The sequence below is a fragment of the Panthera pardus genome, unplaced genomic scaffold, assembly GCF_024362965.1.
Source record: "Panthera pardus isolate Hobbes unplaced genomic scaffold, ASM2436296v1 HiC_scaffold_10, whole genome shotgun sequence".
Classification (NCBI taxonomy): Eukaryota; Metazoa; Chordata; class Mammalia; order Carnivora; family Felidae; genus Panthera; species Panthera pardus.
This window is the reverse complement of record NW_026526655.1, coordinates 63,401,590-63,419,112: the sequence shown is the minus strand read 5'-3', so window position 1 is coordinate 63,419,112 and position 17,523 is coordinate 63,401,590. Positions and strand designations below refer to the sequence as shown.

General features: G+C 38.3%; 1 protein-coding gene and 1 non-coding gene across 6 annotated transcripts in view; both read right to left on the bottom strand.

Annotated features, from left to right (window-relative positions):
* Window positions 1-9,503, bottom strand: part of ABCB11 (ATP binding cassette subfamily B member 11) — a 90,272-nt gene extending 80,769 nt beyond the window's left edge. For 2 of the 5 annotated variants that reach the window (XM_053907984.1, XM_053907982.1), the window contains exon 1: window positions 9,096-9,480. Coding sequence is in view for 2 of the 5 variants with exons in the window: in XM_053907992.1 (XP_053763967.1) it covers window positions 35-110 (76 nt within the window). In the remaining 3 variants the exon portion in view is untranslated. Of the gene's footprint in view, window positions 1-34; window positions 138-9,095 lie in introns of those variants that run through there. The other 3 variants (XM_053907992.1, XM_053907976.1, XM_053907990.1) reach the window with 3 other exon arrangements.
* LOC128772608 (U6 spliceosomal RNA) lies at window positions 5,657-5,765 on the bottom strand. The gene has a single exon (XR_008416785.1). It is a non-coding gene; the product is annotated as a U6 spliceosomal RNA (small nuclear RNA).
* Window positions 9,504-17,523: the final 8,020 nt, after the last annotated feature.

Genomic DNA, 17,523 nt, shown 5'->3' with positions numbered 1-17,523 from the left:
ATATAAGAGACAGTAAGAGAAAAGGGCCACTTACATAATCTGTCTGACTCAAAACCATAATTCTCCTCTCCAAATTTCTTCACACTGCGAAGAATTACTGAGTCAGACATGGTAATTGCAATCTGCAGCCAATAGCCCTACAAAACAAAATAATCATTGCAATTATTTTTTCTCGTCTTAAACAAAATAGCCAAATGAAAGAACAATTTGGTACAAGAAATAACCTTCACTAACAATCTAAATCTTCACTAAAAATCATATTTTTAATTGGTTAATAACTCCATGAAAGAGCCTAATTATTAGGAAAAATAAAGCCAAACCATTGATTATGGCTTTCTCTATCTGATGAATGGATAGTTGCTTTTTATTTATTTGTTCTTTCTGCTCATTTTTCCTCCCTCTCTCCCTCCCTCCCTTTTCTTTCTTTCTTTCTTTCTTGCTTTCTTGCTTTCTTGCTTTCTTGCTTTCTTGCTTTCTTGCTTTCTTTCCTCCCTTCCTTCCTTCCTTCATGAGTAAAAATAAAAACCACTGGCACTACACAACCAACTGGTGACATTCTTGGGTCACTGTACTGAACCAACTACACCTAAATACTGGTGGGTAGCCTTCAGTGCTTCTTTGTAAATGCAACTCCTAGATCGAGGATATGGTGAGTCTGGCATGGACCAGAGGAACAGCTACCCACTCATTTTACAAAACAAGTGTAAACTTGACATCAAAACAAACAAGAATGATATAAGAAAAAATAGAATTATAATTACTTTTGAAAATAGATTTAAAATTGTTAAATATGTTAAGTATAATTCAGCAGCTCATGAAAAAAACATAATGAACAATGTTGATTCCAGGAATGCAATGATTGTTCAATGTGAAAAAACTTGATCATTTTGATAGATGCAGAAAAAGTATTCAACAAAAATCAATATCCATTACTGATTTGTAAAATACTATAAAACTAGAGAAATCATTATCTGCAACTCCAATGAATAGATTTTGGGTAATGATTGGCAATGAACACTAAACCCTTTAAATGAGATACTGGCAAAGATTAACAATGCAAAGTATTGTGAAGATGTAGAGGGAAGACATTATGTTGATTCATTATCTCTCCTTAAGCTCCTCTTGGCTCTCACAATTTCTTGTACTTTCCTTGTTTTTGAAGACCTTGACAATTTTGAGGAGTATTGAACTGTTATTTTGTAGACTATCTCCTAAAGTGGGACTTATCTGATATTTTTCTCAGGATTAGATATGGGTTGTGTATTTTAGGGAGGAAAACCACAGAGGTAAAGTACCCTTCTCATGACATCATATCAAAGGTACTATCAATGTAATGGTACCTATCAACATGATTTTAAAAAATAAACTTTAAAGATAAATTCAACATTAAGAAATAGAGTGAGAAATATTATTTAATTAAATAGTTTATGAGGTCAGTAAAGATAAAAAAAACTACATGAAGCAGATTCAAAATTCTTTTATTCAACAACAAAATTTGCTCAGTATTTTGAGAATATATTCTCAATGCAGAGAATGCAATGTTCACTGGTTATATCATTTTTGAAATTTTAACAAAAATTTGTTTTTCAGAAAGCAAAGAAATTCTTTGATAATGAGAAAAGAAATCTTCAGAATATTTATAATACTGAGTCTCCTAATTTTAAAATAAGACTTTAAAAAATCAGTCTTCAATTATTTTTTCCTGGCTTAGCTCTTCATTTAAAAAGGTTTCTTTCTACTGGTGTGCAAATATTTGACAACATTTAGACCCCAGTGGTGTAGTGTCTTGCCTGTGAACTTCAGAGTCTCACTGATCCTGTGGTCTCACTCCATGTTGTTGAAAACATTTTTTAACCTCTCTCCAGGCTCTGAATTCTCCATCATTCAAGTCAGTGATGGTGATGGTGATAAGATGTACCTTGCGGGACTAGTATGAAAATGATATGAAACTGAGTCTGTACATCAGCTGGTCCAAAGGGAGAAGACAGCTAAAGTTCCTTTTGGCTTTCAAGCCTAGAGACTCTCTCCCCTGCCCTACTTCCCACCCTCCCTCTGGGGTCACTTGTAGTAAGGCACCCTCTATTAAGGAAGAGAATGATGGTCAACCAACCTACTCTTTTCATTTTCCGTCTCTGTTCCTCCACCAATTCCGTACATTTGTTTTCATATTAGGTTTGTTTGCATTTTGCTTCTTTCTGAATGCAATGATTTTTGTGATCTCTAATTTACTATTAAAGGGTAATGTTTTCAAACACAAAAATTCACACATAGCATGGATTTCCTCCCTGTAGCATTGACCTGTAGCAGAAGACCACTGGGAACACAACTGTAGTTGAACAATCTGAATTTATTATTCATTGTAGTGAGGGAGAACACATGGTAGGGACCACAGGGTGTCTCAGTAAGAAGGTTTTAGGATGAACCTATCATAGGAAGTGGGCTTCAATTAGGTGATTTGGGAGAGGATTCAAGAAAGTAGGCATCTGCTCTAGATTGAATGTTGTCAGAAAGCCAGAGCAATTTCATGATTGGGTAAAGAAATAGTCACTTATATAGCAAGAGAGAGGGATGTTTGGTATTTTTGCACAATGACTTTATTTTTGCCTGTGCATGAGCAAAATTATAGACTGGCCTTGCTTTGTTTCATTTTTATCCTGGTTTCAGAGTGACTTTGTCTGAGATTGGTGGTATGGTTAATTTTATGTATCAATTTGAGGGGGCTAAGGGACGCCAGATAGCTGGCAAAGCATTATTTTTGGATATGTCATTGGTGGTGTTTCCAGAAGAGATTAGCATTTGAATCTGTAGATTACCCTCACCAGTGCAGATGGACATTATTCATTCAATCCTTTGAAGTCCTGAATAAAGCAAAGAGGCAGAGAAACCAAGGGCAGAGAAACTAAATAGATGTTTTTCTAAAAAAGACATACAAATGGTCAACAGGTACATGAAAAGATGCTCAACATCACTCATCATCAGGAAAATGCAAATCAAAACCATAATGACATAGCACCTCACATCTGTTAGAATGGCTATCACAAGAAGACAAGAAAGAACAAGTGTCGGTGGTGATTTGGAGAAAATGGAACCCATGTGCACTGTTGAGAGGAATGCAAACTGGTTTAGCCACTATGGAAATCAGTATGGAGGTTCCTTAAGAAATTAAAAATAACAACTATCAAATGATCCAGAAATCCCGTTTCTGAGTATATACACAAAGGAATTTAAAATAGGATATTGAAGAGATATCCACATTCTTGTGTTTATTGCAGCATTATTCACAATAGCCAAGATATAGAAATAACCTAAATGCCCATCAATGGATATATGGGAAAAAAAGATGTAGTATATACATATATATGTATGTATTCACATATGTGTTCACACACATACACAGCATATTAAAAAACTATGTATATATACATGTGCATACAATGGAATATTATTTAACCATATGAAAGAAGGGAATTTTATCATTTGTGACAACATGGATGGACCTTGAGGGCATTATGTTCAATGAGATAAGCCAGACAGAGAAACACAAATATTGTATGACATTGCCTATATGTGGAATCTAAAAAAGCTAAACACGTAGAAATAAAGAGTAGAATGGTGGTTACTAGAGGCTGAGAGGTGGAGGAATTGGGAGGATGTTTAAGGGTACAAGCTTGCAGCTGGAAGATGAGAAAGTTCTGGAGATCTAATGCACAACATAGTGATTATAGTTAACAATACTATATTGTATATTTCAGAATTGTTAAGAGGCTGTATCTTAAGTGCTCTCACCATAAAAAAGAAATGATAATTATGTGACATGATGGAGGTGTTCACTAAAGCTATGGTGGTAATCATATAGACGTATATGAATGTATCAAAGCAACCAGTTGTACACCTTCAACTTATGCAATCTTGTATGTCAAATACACCTGAGTAAAAAATTAATCGTTTTTTTAAAGGCAGTAAAGGAAAAATTAGCTCTTTTACTTTAGCTGGAACATCCATCCTTTCCTGTCCTTGCATACTAGAGCTGCTTCTTCTTGGAACTTTGGTTGGTTTGCTCAATCAGAAATGGAAGCTAGTTGCCTTATTTCTGCCCAGTTCAGGAGTGGCAGTGATGACTTTTGAAGGCCATTGTGTTGAAACAGTTTATTACTTGCATACACTCACAAAGACAATGGCATTTTTATAATGCTAAGTTTGGGAAAGTGCAATGAGATACCAAAATTACTAGAATGAGTAAACAAAAGCCTTGCTTGTGATATTTTCCAGGAAAGGCACTGTTTCCACAATGAGATGTTAGATGAATTGTCTCGTATCATTATAAATGTAGAATGAAACACTGGTATTATTAGACCATGTTTTTTCCTACTGGTTAGTTCCCTTTTTATTAGATAAGATCCTGGGAGGCATAGCAGATAATGGAGAATATCTTGGCCAGTTTCTGGAACCCTAGCAACACAGTGGGAATCTAGTTTTCAGTGATAAACAAGTTTGTTTCACAGGGTCACAAGAATGTGTCTTCCTCCTCACCTGGTACATTCCATGATTTAAGAAGGCTATGGTGTTTTGTCACATTATTTCTCCCCACTAATATAAGCAGATGTAATATCATCTAATTCTATTCCCTCAGCTGTTACCTATAACACCTAAATTAGAAATTTGGTCTTGAGCTTCCCGAAGCATGTGAAGGGTTCTTGGGTATAATATGATGCAGGAAGTTTTAATTAAGGTAACTTAACTTACAATAACAAAATTTTGCTTTAACACAAAAGAACTCAGAATTAAAAATAAGGTACCATGCATGCTATTTCATTTTTACTCTGTATTTTCATAAAGTAAATTACTTTAATCTCCAAAAAAATCTCTTTGGAAACATTTTGAGAATTTTCAAGTCCTCCGGAAATATGGTCTTCCAATAAACTTAGAAAACCTAGGAATTAAAAGTTGGAAATCAAGATTTCTAAGCACTGCCTGGCAGACCTTGATTACCTAATTGTGAAAATCCCAAGATTTTTAATTGTCCATGCCAACACCACTGTCCCTCTCTGCTAAATGGCATGTGGTCTATGTGCAGACAATCTGTGCTTCTGTATAACTATCCAAGGTTGAAGTTTTCTTTTCTTTGATAAAATGTGTAATCTTATCAACACAGAGGACAGTCTCCTGACCTTTATTGGTAGATATATCACAGATATTTGTATGTTAGAACACTAGCAATGGGGCACCTGGGTGGCTCAGTCGTGTGTCCGACTTTAGCTCAGGTCATGATCTCATGACTCGTGCGTTCAAGCCCTACATCAGGCTCTGTGCTGACAGCGCAGAGCCTGAAGCCGTCTTTGGATTCTGTGTCTCTCCTTCTCTGTCCCCCCTCCCCTGCCACTTGTGCTCTGTCTCTCTCTCTCTCAAAAATAAATAAAAACATTTTAAAAAATTAAAAACAAAAAAAGGAAAAAAAAGAACACTAGCAACAATATTCTGGAAGACACTGTTGGGGAGGAGAGAAAGGAGACAGAGACCAACACCTGAATGAATTCCCTGAGAGAACCTAGGACATCGACAGACCTCAGAAAGAGGGATAAGTAAGCAGTGCCATGGGGGGCTTGAGGTTGTCAAAACTGGAGGAGATAGAGTTCTTTTTTTTTTTTTTTTTTTTTTTTTTTTTATGGAACGCTTCACAAATTTGCGTGTCATCCTTGCGCAGGGGCCATGCTAATCTTCTCTGTATCATTCCAATTTTTTGGTATATGTGCTGCCGAAGCGAGCACGAGGAGATAGAGTTCTATAGCCATGTCAGGAACAAATAAAAAAATCCAAAGAGTACAAAGTGTCAGTGCCCACCATGGGCCATTACACCAAGGTTGCTAAATGTGACTTCAAGACACCAGTATGACTATTGATGCTGCAGCAGAACTGAATAAGAAGAAAGAAAAAGAAAGAAGAGAAAGAAAGAAAGAAAGAAAGAAAGAAAGAAAGAAAGAAAGAGAAAGAAAGAGAGAAAGAAAGAAAGAGAGAAAGAAAGAAAGAAAGAAAGAGAAAGAAAGAAAGAAAGAAAGAGAAAGAAAGAGAGAAAGAAAGAAAAAGAAAGAAAGAGAAAGAAAGAAAGAAAGAAAGAGAAAGAAAGAAAGAAAGAGAAAGAAGGAAAGAAAGAGAAAGAAAGAAAGAAAAGAAAGAAGGAAAGAAAGAAAGAAAGAGACAGAAAGAAAGAAAGAGAGAAGGAAATAAAGAGAAAGAAAGAAAGAGAAAGAAAGAAGGAAAGAAAGAGAAAGAAAGAAAGTGAAAGAAAGAAAGAGAAAGAAAGAAAGAGAAAGAAAAAGAAAGAAAGAAAGAAAGAAAGAAACAAAGAGAAAGAAAGAAAGAAGGAAAGAAAGAAAAAGAAAGAAAGAAAGAAAGAAAGAAAGAAAGAAAGAAAGAAAGAAAGAAAGAAAGAAAATGTCCAGCCAGTGTGAGGAAAAGTGGATGGATGTCTCTGAAGATGTGGCTGGTGGATTCCTCCGGGCCTCATCGTTAACACTGAGGATGTGGGACCTTATCCCAATGGCAATGGAACAAATATACACTTTTAGGCAAGATAGAGATATGATCATATTTATTCTTTTTGAAAAAGCCAACACTCTGATAAGGCTTGGAACTTGAGAGTCCACACCCAGAGGGACTAGGAAATCTGTTTGGGATGAGCAGAAATTCCTCCAGGCCAAGCAGTGGGTGCCTTCATTTACAAGGGCAAGAACCACACAGTTCATCTCACTCCTGGGCAGATAGGCCTCAGGTGACCAAAAGAAATAGGCTTGTGGTGCCACACAGCCAAGCCACTGGTGCCCAGACTCTTGTCATTTTAGGAGATGACTTCTCTACTCTATCAGTGTTCTAGTTTCCAATTGTCTCTGGGGAGATTTGTTCTGCTTTCTATTTCATTTTCTCCCAAATACTATTTTTGAAGCATGTTGATCTAGACTGAATTCAGAAGGAAGAGGCTGAGGTTTTTCCACATCCAGGCCAACACAGTGAGGAGGATCTAAATGCCCTAACAGCCATTGAGGAGCTGGAGGGATAGCGAGGGGTACGATGCCAGGATCAGGAGTGGCCTACACCCCACCCCACGTCACATTGTGAATATTCCCCTTGGTTTTTCTTTTGCCAGGACTTCCCTTGTGTAAAAGCTTTCAAGGTCGCCAGCACCACACACTGCCCTTCCCTGAGCTGCTTGGAGAGAAAAGCGGAATTTCTCCTGCTCCTCTTGACTCTGGAAGTCACTTCCTTGGCCACCAATTCAGATTTCTTAAAGCCCTTAAAATATCCGTCACTGCTGACATGTTGCAATGCAGGTAGAGCACTTTTGTTGTTATCAAACCCAGCAAACCTTGGGTTTTCTCCCAAGGATCATTAAAAGGAGGAAAGAAATAGGGGATCCTGGGTGGCTCAGTCGGTTAAGTGTCTGACTTTGGCTCAGGTCATGATCTAATGTTTCGTGAGTTTGAGCCCCACACTGGGCTCTGGGCTGATAGCTCAGACCCTGGAGCCTGCTTCAGATTCTGTGTCTCCCTCTGTCTCTGCCCCTGCCCTACTCATTCTCTCTCTCTCTCTCTCTCTCAAAAATAAAGAAACATTAAAAAAAGGAGGAGAGAAATATTAGTTTGTGTTAAGGAGCAAGACAAATAGAAAACCACTGCTTGGCAGATAAGCAGGTTGTGCCAGGATGGTGTGTGTCAACAACGTGGAAGACATCTCCAGAGACGGGATAAAAATGAGGCCCCTTTAGCCCCAAGGGCCACGGCTGATGAACATAGGAAAGAAATTAAATGGAGGACTAAAGAATTGCTCTAGAAGAAGAGAGAGTTTAATTTCAAAGTTACTCCCAGTCTGTCTTGGTTTCTATGTGCACAGTTCTCCCATCTGCACAAAGCAACACACAACCCTAACACTTGATTCTTGCAATAGAACTCAGGCATTTTGTTTTGTTTTGTTTTTAGTAATTTCAGTGTCTTTTAAAACTGCGGACTGGGCAATTTTTTTTTTCCTACACTACTTCATAATCTATTTCAAATTCATCAGTAAATATTTGTCACCATTACTCTTACTAGGAAGACACACAAACTATTCAAGGGGCTTACAATCAAGTGGGGGAAAGGGCATGTGAACGGTAACTCCCAGGTAGGGAAATGCAGCCTCCAGAGATAATTACAGAGTGTTACAGGGCACAGGAGGAGGGTAGCCAAGTCTGGAGTGGTAGGGTAGGGGTGTGGGGGTGAGGTGGGGGTTGTGGCTGCACACAGAAAGAAACTTTATTAAACAAGAGCCTATAAATAAGCTAATACTTTAAAAACTTAGTAATAACCACTATTAGAGTTTTTTGTACAGTCATTATAATTTGTCTCTAATATATCTAGTTAACTATTCTTCCCTCAAAACATTTGGAATTACCACACCTTATTCCCAGTCTTCAACATGAATAATATTTGATTGATGTGTTCAAATCATCCACAACATGTGAGTTCTACTGGCTAGAGAAACCTAAAAATGGAAATTAGTTTCTAGAAATCAATGTTTCCCCTCTAGCCATACATCCAGAGCTCATATTTTTTAGTATCTAAATTATTGAAAACTGGGAGAATGAGGGATATAAGCATGGTGTTGGAGAAAAGATGAAGTTGGCATAGATCTGTATTAAAACAGCACCAGCTTTCCAGATGGGATTTGTGGTTATCAGTGCAAACAGAATTGCACTTTCATAAACCCAAGACAAAAAAGCTCTCTAGCATTTTTACTTTGGGCACATTATTCAATCCATTCATCCATTTGCACCACACACACACACACACTCTCTCTCTCTCTCTCTCAAAACAATTGATGCATAAAGTAACATTGCTATAAATGAGACAGCAACCAAGAGTCACCCATATTGTATAATATATTATTAAATTACTAATATATTCTGCAAGTTCTTATCCAAGCATTATGGCATTATGGTACTGTTTATTGCATGACAAGAGGATAGCCTTTAGTGAATCAGAAACACAATACCCCACAAAGTAAAACTTGGAGGAAATGGACTTGCAGAACATGGTCCTCAAATGCTGGAAAGAATAGAAGTCACTTACCTGTGAGCGAGGACTTGAAGAAGCCAGAAAAACAACAGACTCTACCGTGGAGAGTCAAAGGTTTTACAACCTTTTCCAACTTCAGTTTTCATCATTGCTAAACACTGAACAGAATTCAAGCTTTTTCTAAAACATTATCTATTTGCTGATGGGTCAATGCCCTGAAGGCCAGTCTAAGCACAGTTCAGTGACTCTGAGGAAAGGTTGAATACACTCAAAACAATAACCCCAAACACACAGTGGGCTTAGGAAGCCAGCTGAGGGCTTCAACAGGCTTTGGAAGGTGTGGATTCCCTTGAAAGGAGGCGCAAGACGCTGGTACCCCCGTCCCCCCACACCCTGCAAGAGCGTTGTGATTCTGGCTACATCATTTCTTTTCATAAGCCCTTGGTCTTAAGAAATTACTTTAAAACATAACCAGACCAAAACCAAACAAAAAACAAAAAAAAAACAAAAAACAAACAAACAAAAAAAAACAACTTTAAACTTTTCCCCTCAATTTGAAAGATTACTCTTGGAAAGTCCTTACATTGCAGGCCCCTGATATTCCTGACCCAGCCCCAGAATTGCGTGGAGATAGATGACTTGAAAGAACACGTGAAATAGCCTTTTTGCTCAAAACTCTGAGGGCTCACATGACCCTTGCACCCTGGCCTCAACAGTCAACAACCTCAGGCTCTACCCACCAGATAAGTGATTTTTTTAAGGGTTTAAACTAACAGAAATCCAAGTCAAATAAACATATGTGGCTTCTCCAGCGGCTTTGTGCTATCCATACCTGTTCCTCTCCCTTCTTGTTAATTCCAACATTTTTCTCAAATGCTCTTATTTTTTCTCTCTCTCCCTGACTGAGTTAACCATTTCCTAAGAGCACCTCACTGTGGCCTCCAGTGATGAGTAATAATAGCCAATGCTGGTCAAGCCTTTGTTGGGTACCTGGCTCAGTTGAAGAGTCTATTTTGTACCTCCTTATTTGGATTCCTCAAAAACCATAGGAGTTAGGTGCTATCATCATTACCTCCATTTCATAGTTAAGAGAAATGAAGCACAGAGAGGTTAAATAACCCACCCAAAGTCTACAACCAATAGGTCTAGAGTCTATGCTCTATACCACTCTATGCTGACCTTCCAGCCCAGGCTCTGAAATGCAGGTGATGGGCCAGTGCTTCTCAGTTTGAAGAAAATAAGATCAAATCAATGATAAGATAAAATTTTCTTAATTTAAAGTTTTTCTGCCATAAACTCTTTAAAAATTCAGTATCTTCTATTTGTCTCTACTGAAACCTGCATATACAATGGTTTATGATTTAGCTCCAAATTTTGTATGTTATTATATGTATATGTTGAAATTTCAATATATCAAGGACAGCAAACACAAGAAAGGTTTCTAAGATATTCCCTCCATCTGAATTGGTTTGACAAGTCCTGGGACAAGTTGACATCCGAGTCAATGCAAATGTAATAATATTGGGTTTGGCACCAATTAGGACCTAGGAAAAAGAAATTTGTTCTACACAAACCCAAAAAGACGGCACAGCTGTGAGATTGTAGCTTTGGCTGGGAGAAGATTCTCAGTAGAATTTTGTGACCTTTGTTCTGGTAAAATTATTGACAACACCCACAGGGTGAAAATGAGCTTCTCATTGGTCCTAGTGTCCTAAGTTTTTTCTTTGTTTGGCATGTAGATGTGAAGGGAGATAATAAAAATAGAGTGTTAGAGTTGTAAACAATATTGCAGATGTTCTGTTCAACCACCTCATCTGGTAGATGCAAAAACTGAGGACGGAACAACAACCTGTTCTGAACCCCTTCGAGGTTTAGTAACATCTTCCTCTGTTCCTTCAACTCTGGCTCCCTGACCAGCTAGGGCAGGATGAATACCAAGTTAATCATTCCTATTTTGTGTTAGCAGTAGGTGAGTTTTCTTTATGGTTTATGGTTTAAAAACAGGTAGGGCTGTGGTCCCTGCTGTCCTCCAGTTAAAGCCTCAACTGAAGCACTTTTTGAGTGCTTACTACGTGCCAAATACTCTTCTAACCTCTGGGATACAAGAATGAGCAAAACAGTTGAGAATTCCTGCTCTCAAGAATCCTATATTCAGGTGTGGGGGAAAGGAGAGGTAGATAGTAAACAATAAGCGCAACATACATGCAGATGGTGATAAATGCTATGGAGAAAAACATTACAGGAAAAGAATATGATGGGGGTATGTGTATGTGTGTTTGTGAGGTGAGCAGGTGTGTTATCATTTTAAAGCAGGTGGTTGAAGAAGGTAACATATGAAGAAGGTGCTCCTGAGGTGAGGGAGCAAGTACATGAATTTATAGGGGAACAGTAAGTGCAAAAGCCCTGGGAAAACTATTTAAAGAGCCCAAATGTCCATTGACTGATAAATGAATAAAGAAGATGGTGTGATATCTATCTATCTATCTATCTATCTATCCATCTATCTACATATACAAGTAGATGATATAGATAGATAGATAGATAGATAGATCTGTATATACAATGGAATATTGTTCAGAGATCATGAAGAATGAAATCTTGCCATTTGCAACAACGTGGGTGGAACTAGAGTGTATTATGCTAAGTGAAATAAGTCAGAGAAAGACAAATATCATTTGATTTCACCCATATGTGGAATTGAAGAAACAAATCAGATGAACATTGGGGAAGGGAAGCAAAAAGTAAGATAAAAACAGAGAGGGAGACAAACCATAAGAGGCCCTTAAATACAGAGAACAAACTGAGGGATGGCTGGCGGGGTGTTGGGTGAGGGGATGGGCTAAGTGGGTGATGGACATTAAGGAGGGCACTTGCTGGGATGAGCACTGGGTGTTATATGTAAGTGATGACTCACTAAGTTCTATTCCTGAAATCACTATTACACTATACATTAACTAAATTAGATTTAAAAAAAGAGAGAGAGAGAGAGATGGACTTTGGAATCACAATGATTTGAATTCACTTCCCAGCTATGTGACTTTGGGCAGGTTACTTAAACTCCACTAACCTCAGTTTCTTCATCTGTAAAATGGAAGTAGTAATACCATCTTTACAGGGTGATGAATCTACCAGAAATTACCTGTGTCAAAGATCCTGGGAAAATAGGCTGCCTGTGGGAAAGAAAATGTTTTGGATATGAGGGCAGGGCAGTGACTCCTCTGGCAGCACGAGTGCCAGAAAACAGTTGATCTGACCCGTGAGGGATTATGCCCTAAAATGAGTAAAGTTTAGTTTGAGTCTGAGATTTCAGTCTATCTGGATGGCATGTGGGTATTCACCCCAGATCCAACATGCCCCAAGCTAATGATTAGGTATCCTCCTTAATCATACTGCACCATGAGTCTGGCTGACTCTGCCCTGAAAAATACATGCTTGAATATATATTTTTTAATGTTTATTTATTTTTGAGAGACAGAGAGAGAGAGAGAGAGAGTGAGCAAGTGGGGGAGGGGCAGAGAGAGAGGGAGACACAGAATCTGAAGCAGGTGTCAGGCTCCGAGCTCTCAGCACAGAGCCTGACATGGGGCTCAAAGCCACAAACTGTGAGATCATGACATGAGCCAAAGTCGGACACTCAACCAACTGAGCTAGCCAGGCACCCCATGCTTTAATATTTTTTTAAGTGAACTTTCTCAATCTCATTCTGCCTAGTCAAAGATGCCCATGATTGATACCTGTAATAAGATATATTAATAGTCCATATTTTCTTTTCCCAATAAGTCAATGATATCCAAAAAATTGACTGTACATTTGTGCAAGGATGATCTGATATTAGTGCAATAGAACACTGTGAACAATAACCTATGCATTTTTCTGTTCCCCTTTCCTTATCCTGTGACTCTTCTCCAGGCAGGCAGTTAGGTGAGTTTTGTATATTTTGCATCTACCAAAATCAGTATATTCTTCATTTCGTTTTGTAGACACATAAAAAAGATGAAAAGAAGAAAAAACATGAAAATGTAAACGTGATTATCTGTAAGTTATAAGAACGTGAGTATGCAGGCGGAATACCATGGAAGTTTTTTGTGTGTCTCGCATCCATGAAATACAGCCAGACCAACACTAAACCATCCTACACACCTAGAAAACTGATTGGAGGATTAACACAACAATCTGCACAATCTGAACCACAGAATTCAGCAGGTACACGGCATGGAGAGGTGAACTGGGGTAGAGAGAAGCTTCAGAGGACAGGGAACTACTTTTGCATGTGGAGAGAGGGCAGAGATGGGGAGGAGAATACGGGAAAAGCACCCCCCCCCCGCAAAAGCAGCTGGAGAGAAAGTGGAAAAGTGGAAACAGCCACAGGGACTGAAATAAAAAGGCAGAAAGGAGAAAGGAGAGGGCTTAAATTCCATTAAGACTATAAACAGGGGGAGCACAGAGTCTGCAACTCCGTGGCTCAATACCTGGCGGTGCTTTGGTGGGAAGGGTGAATACTCAGGAGCAGAGTGGAGTCCGGGGTTCTTCAGGCCACACAGGGAGAGGCGGTTCCCCTGCTGGGAGGACACCTGGTAGAGGCTGTATGGGTCCCCCAAAGGCAGGACCCCAGTGGACCCTGGAGAACAACCACATTCTCTGGTGCTAGAACAAGATCACTAAGGGTGAAGCCTGGTGCCAGATGTGTGTTGTGATTTTCCATAATCCCTGAAATGCTGCTGCTACACTATCTTGTGAACTTTTTCTGTGGTGGGCTGGCAACTGGCCACAGTCTCTGGGCATCGGCAGCAGCACAGTCCCACAAACGTTCCTGGGTGTGGCCGGCACCCAGCCATTGCTCAGTGAGACCCTCCACAGAGGGGTGGAGCGGGTCAAAGCCGCAGTCCCTCAGAAGTAAGGGGTTTGGAAAAACAGTCCCATCTGAGATAAAACTCAGGAGGAAGGTGCTACCTGGGGCTTGGTCACGGACAGTGTAAAAGTGGATAGTGGACGGAAGCCGAAGACAAAGGACCATGCCTGATTATTGATCAGGGAGAACAGAGTTCCAATACTAGAGACTGGGTAGCTGAGTGACACCAGTTTCAACGCTCCCGCGCATGCGCCTATGCACCTACAAGCGCCACAACAATCCACCCCAGTAAGATAAGCAGCGCCATCTAATGGGTAATGGAGCCATTACACTGAGCCTTGCCCAACTGGGCCAACCTAGCTCTTCAGGAACACAAGTCTCTCTGCCTGCTTAGTTTATGGACTATAAAGCACTTCACAGTTTGACTTCTAGGGAAAAATGAAGTAATTTCAGTCGTATTTCAGTCTGTTCACTGGTCCTCTATTCAATTTTCTTTCTTTCTTTTTTCTTTTTTCTTTTTTCTCTTATTAGTTTCTTATCTTTTTCTTGAATACAGAAAGAGAAAAAATTCATTTTTATTTTCAATTTTTATTAAAAATACTTTTCTTTAATTTTTTTACTATATTTTTTACTTTTGTGTAAATTTTTTCAAATTCTATTTCACTTCCATCATTTCACTTTAGTCTACTTCGGTATATTCATTTTTTCAAATTTTCAAACAATTTCCTTTTTTTCTTTCCCCTTTTTTCTGTAATATATCAAGCCCCTTTCAACACCCAGATCAAAACACACCTAGAACCTAGCATCATTTATTTGATTTTGTGTGTGTGTGTGTTTAATTTTTTAATTTTTTTAATTTTAATTTTTTTACCTCATTAATTCCTTTTCTGCCTGCAAAATGATGAAACGAAGGAATTCACCCCAAAAGAAAGAGCAGGAAGAAAGGACATCCAGGGACCTAACCAACACAGATGCAAGAAAGATGTCTGAACCAGAATTTAGGATTACAATAATAAGAATACTAGATGGAGTTGAAAATAGATTAGAATCCCTTTCTGCGGACATAAAAGAAGTAAAAGCTAGTTCGGATGAAATAGAAAATGCTACAACTGAGCTGCAACCTCAGATGGATGCCACAGCAGCAAGGATGAGGCAGAACAGAGAATCAGTGATATAGAGGACAAACTTATGGAGAATAATGAAGCAGAAAAAAAGAGGGAGATTAAGGCAAAAGAGCACGATTTAAAAATTAGAGAAATCAGTGATTCATTAAAAAGGAACAACATCAGAATCATAGGGGTCCAGATGAAGAAGAGAGATAAATAGGGGTAGAAGAGTTATGAGAGCAAATCTTAGCGGAAAACTTTCCTAATGTGGGGAAAGACACAGACATCAAAATCCAGAAAGCATAGAGGACTCCCATTAGATTCAACAAAAACTGACCATCAACAAAGCATATCATAGTCAAATTCAGAAAATTCAGGCAACAAGAGAATCATGAAAGCAGCAAGGGAAAAAATTCTTAACCTACAGGGGAAGACAGATCAGGTTTGCAGCAGACCTATCCACAGAAACTTGGCAGGCCAGAAAGGAGTGGCAGGATATATTCAATGTGCTGAATCAGAAAAATATGCAGCCAAGAATTCTTTATCCAGCAAGGCTGTCATTCAAAATAGAGAGGTAAAAAGTTTCCCAGACAAACAAAAATTAAAGGAGTTTGTGAGCACTAAACAAGCCCTGCAAAAATTTTAAGGGGGACTCTCTGAGGGGAGAAAAGATGGAAAAATAAATAAATAAATAAATAAACAAACAAACAAACAAAGACCAAAAGCAAAAAAGACTGGAAAGGACCAGAGAACCCCACCAGAAACTCCAACTCTACAAGCAACAGAATAGCAATACATTCATATCTTTCAGTACTCACTCTAAACATCAATGGACTCAATGCTCCAATCAAAAGACATAGGGTAACAGAATGGATAAGAAAACAAGATCCATCTATATGCTATTTACAAGAGACCCACTTTAGACCTAAAAACATCTTCAGAATGAAAGTAAGGTGATGCAGAACCATCTATCATGCTAATGGTCAACAAAAGAAAGCTGGAGTAGCCATACTTATATCAGACAATCTAGACTTTAAAATAAAGGCTGTATCAAGATATGAAGAAGGGCATTATATCATAATTAAGGGGTCTATCTTCCAAGAAGACCTAACAATTTTAAACATTTATGCACCAAATGTGGCAACACCCAAATATATAAATTAATTAATCACAAACATAAAGAAACTCATTGATAGTAATACCATAATAGTAGGAGACTTCAACACCCCACTCACAGCAATGGACAGATCATCTAATCAAAAAATCAATAAGGAAACAATGGCTTTGAATGACACACTGGACCAGATGGACTTAACAGATATATTCAGAACATTTCGTCCTCAAGCAGCGGAATATATATTCTTCTCCAGTGCGCATGGAATCTTCTCCAGGATAGATCACATACTGGGACACAAATCAGTCCTCAACAAGTACAAAAAGATCGAGATCATACTGTGCATATTTTCAGACCACAACGCTATGAAACTTGAAATCAACCACAAGAAAAAAAATTGGAAAGGTAACAAATACTTGGAGACTAAAGAACATCCTATGAAAGAATGAATGGGCTAACCAAGAAGTTAAAGAGAAAATTTAAAAAGTTCATGGAAGACAATGAAAATGATAACACCACAACCCAAAACCTCTGGGACACAGGAAAGGCGGTCATAAGAGGAAAGTATATAGCAATCCAGGCCTTCCTAAAGAAGAAAGGAAGATCTCAGATACACAACCTAAACTTATGCCTTAAAGAACCAGAAAAAGAACAGCAAATAAACCCAAAAGCAGCAGAAGACAGGAAATAATAAAGATTAGAGCAGAAATTAATGCTATCGAAACCAAAAAAACAGAACAGATCAATGAAACCAGAAGCTGGTTCTTTGAAAGAATTACCAAAATTGATAAACCACTAGCCAGTTTGATCAAATGAAAAGGGAAAGGACCCAAATAAATAAAATCAAGAATGAAAGAGGAGAGATCACAATCAACACAGAAGAAATAAAAACAATAATAAGAGAATATTATGAGCAAGTACATGACAATAAAATGGGCAATCTGGAAGAAATGGACAAATTCCTAGAAACATATACACTACCAAAACTGAAACAGGAAGAAATAGAAAATTTGAACAGACCCATAACCAGTAAAGAAATAGAATTAGTAATCAAAAATATCCCAAAAAAATCAAGAGTCCAGGGGCAGATGGCTTTCCAGGGGAATTCTACCAAACATTTAAGGAAGTGTTAACACCTATTCTCTTGAAGCTGTTCCAAAAAGTAGAAATGGAAGGAAAACTTCCAAACTGTTTCTATGAAGCCAGCATTACCTTGATTCCAAAACCAGACAGAGACCCCACTAAAAAGGAGAACTATACACCAACTTCCCTGATGAACATGGAGGCAAAAATCCTCAACAAGATATTAGCCAACAGAATCCAACAATACATTTAAAAAATTATTCACCACGACCAAGTGGGATTTATACCTGGGATGCAGGGCTGGTTCAATATCGTCAAAACAATCAGTGT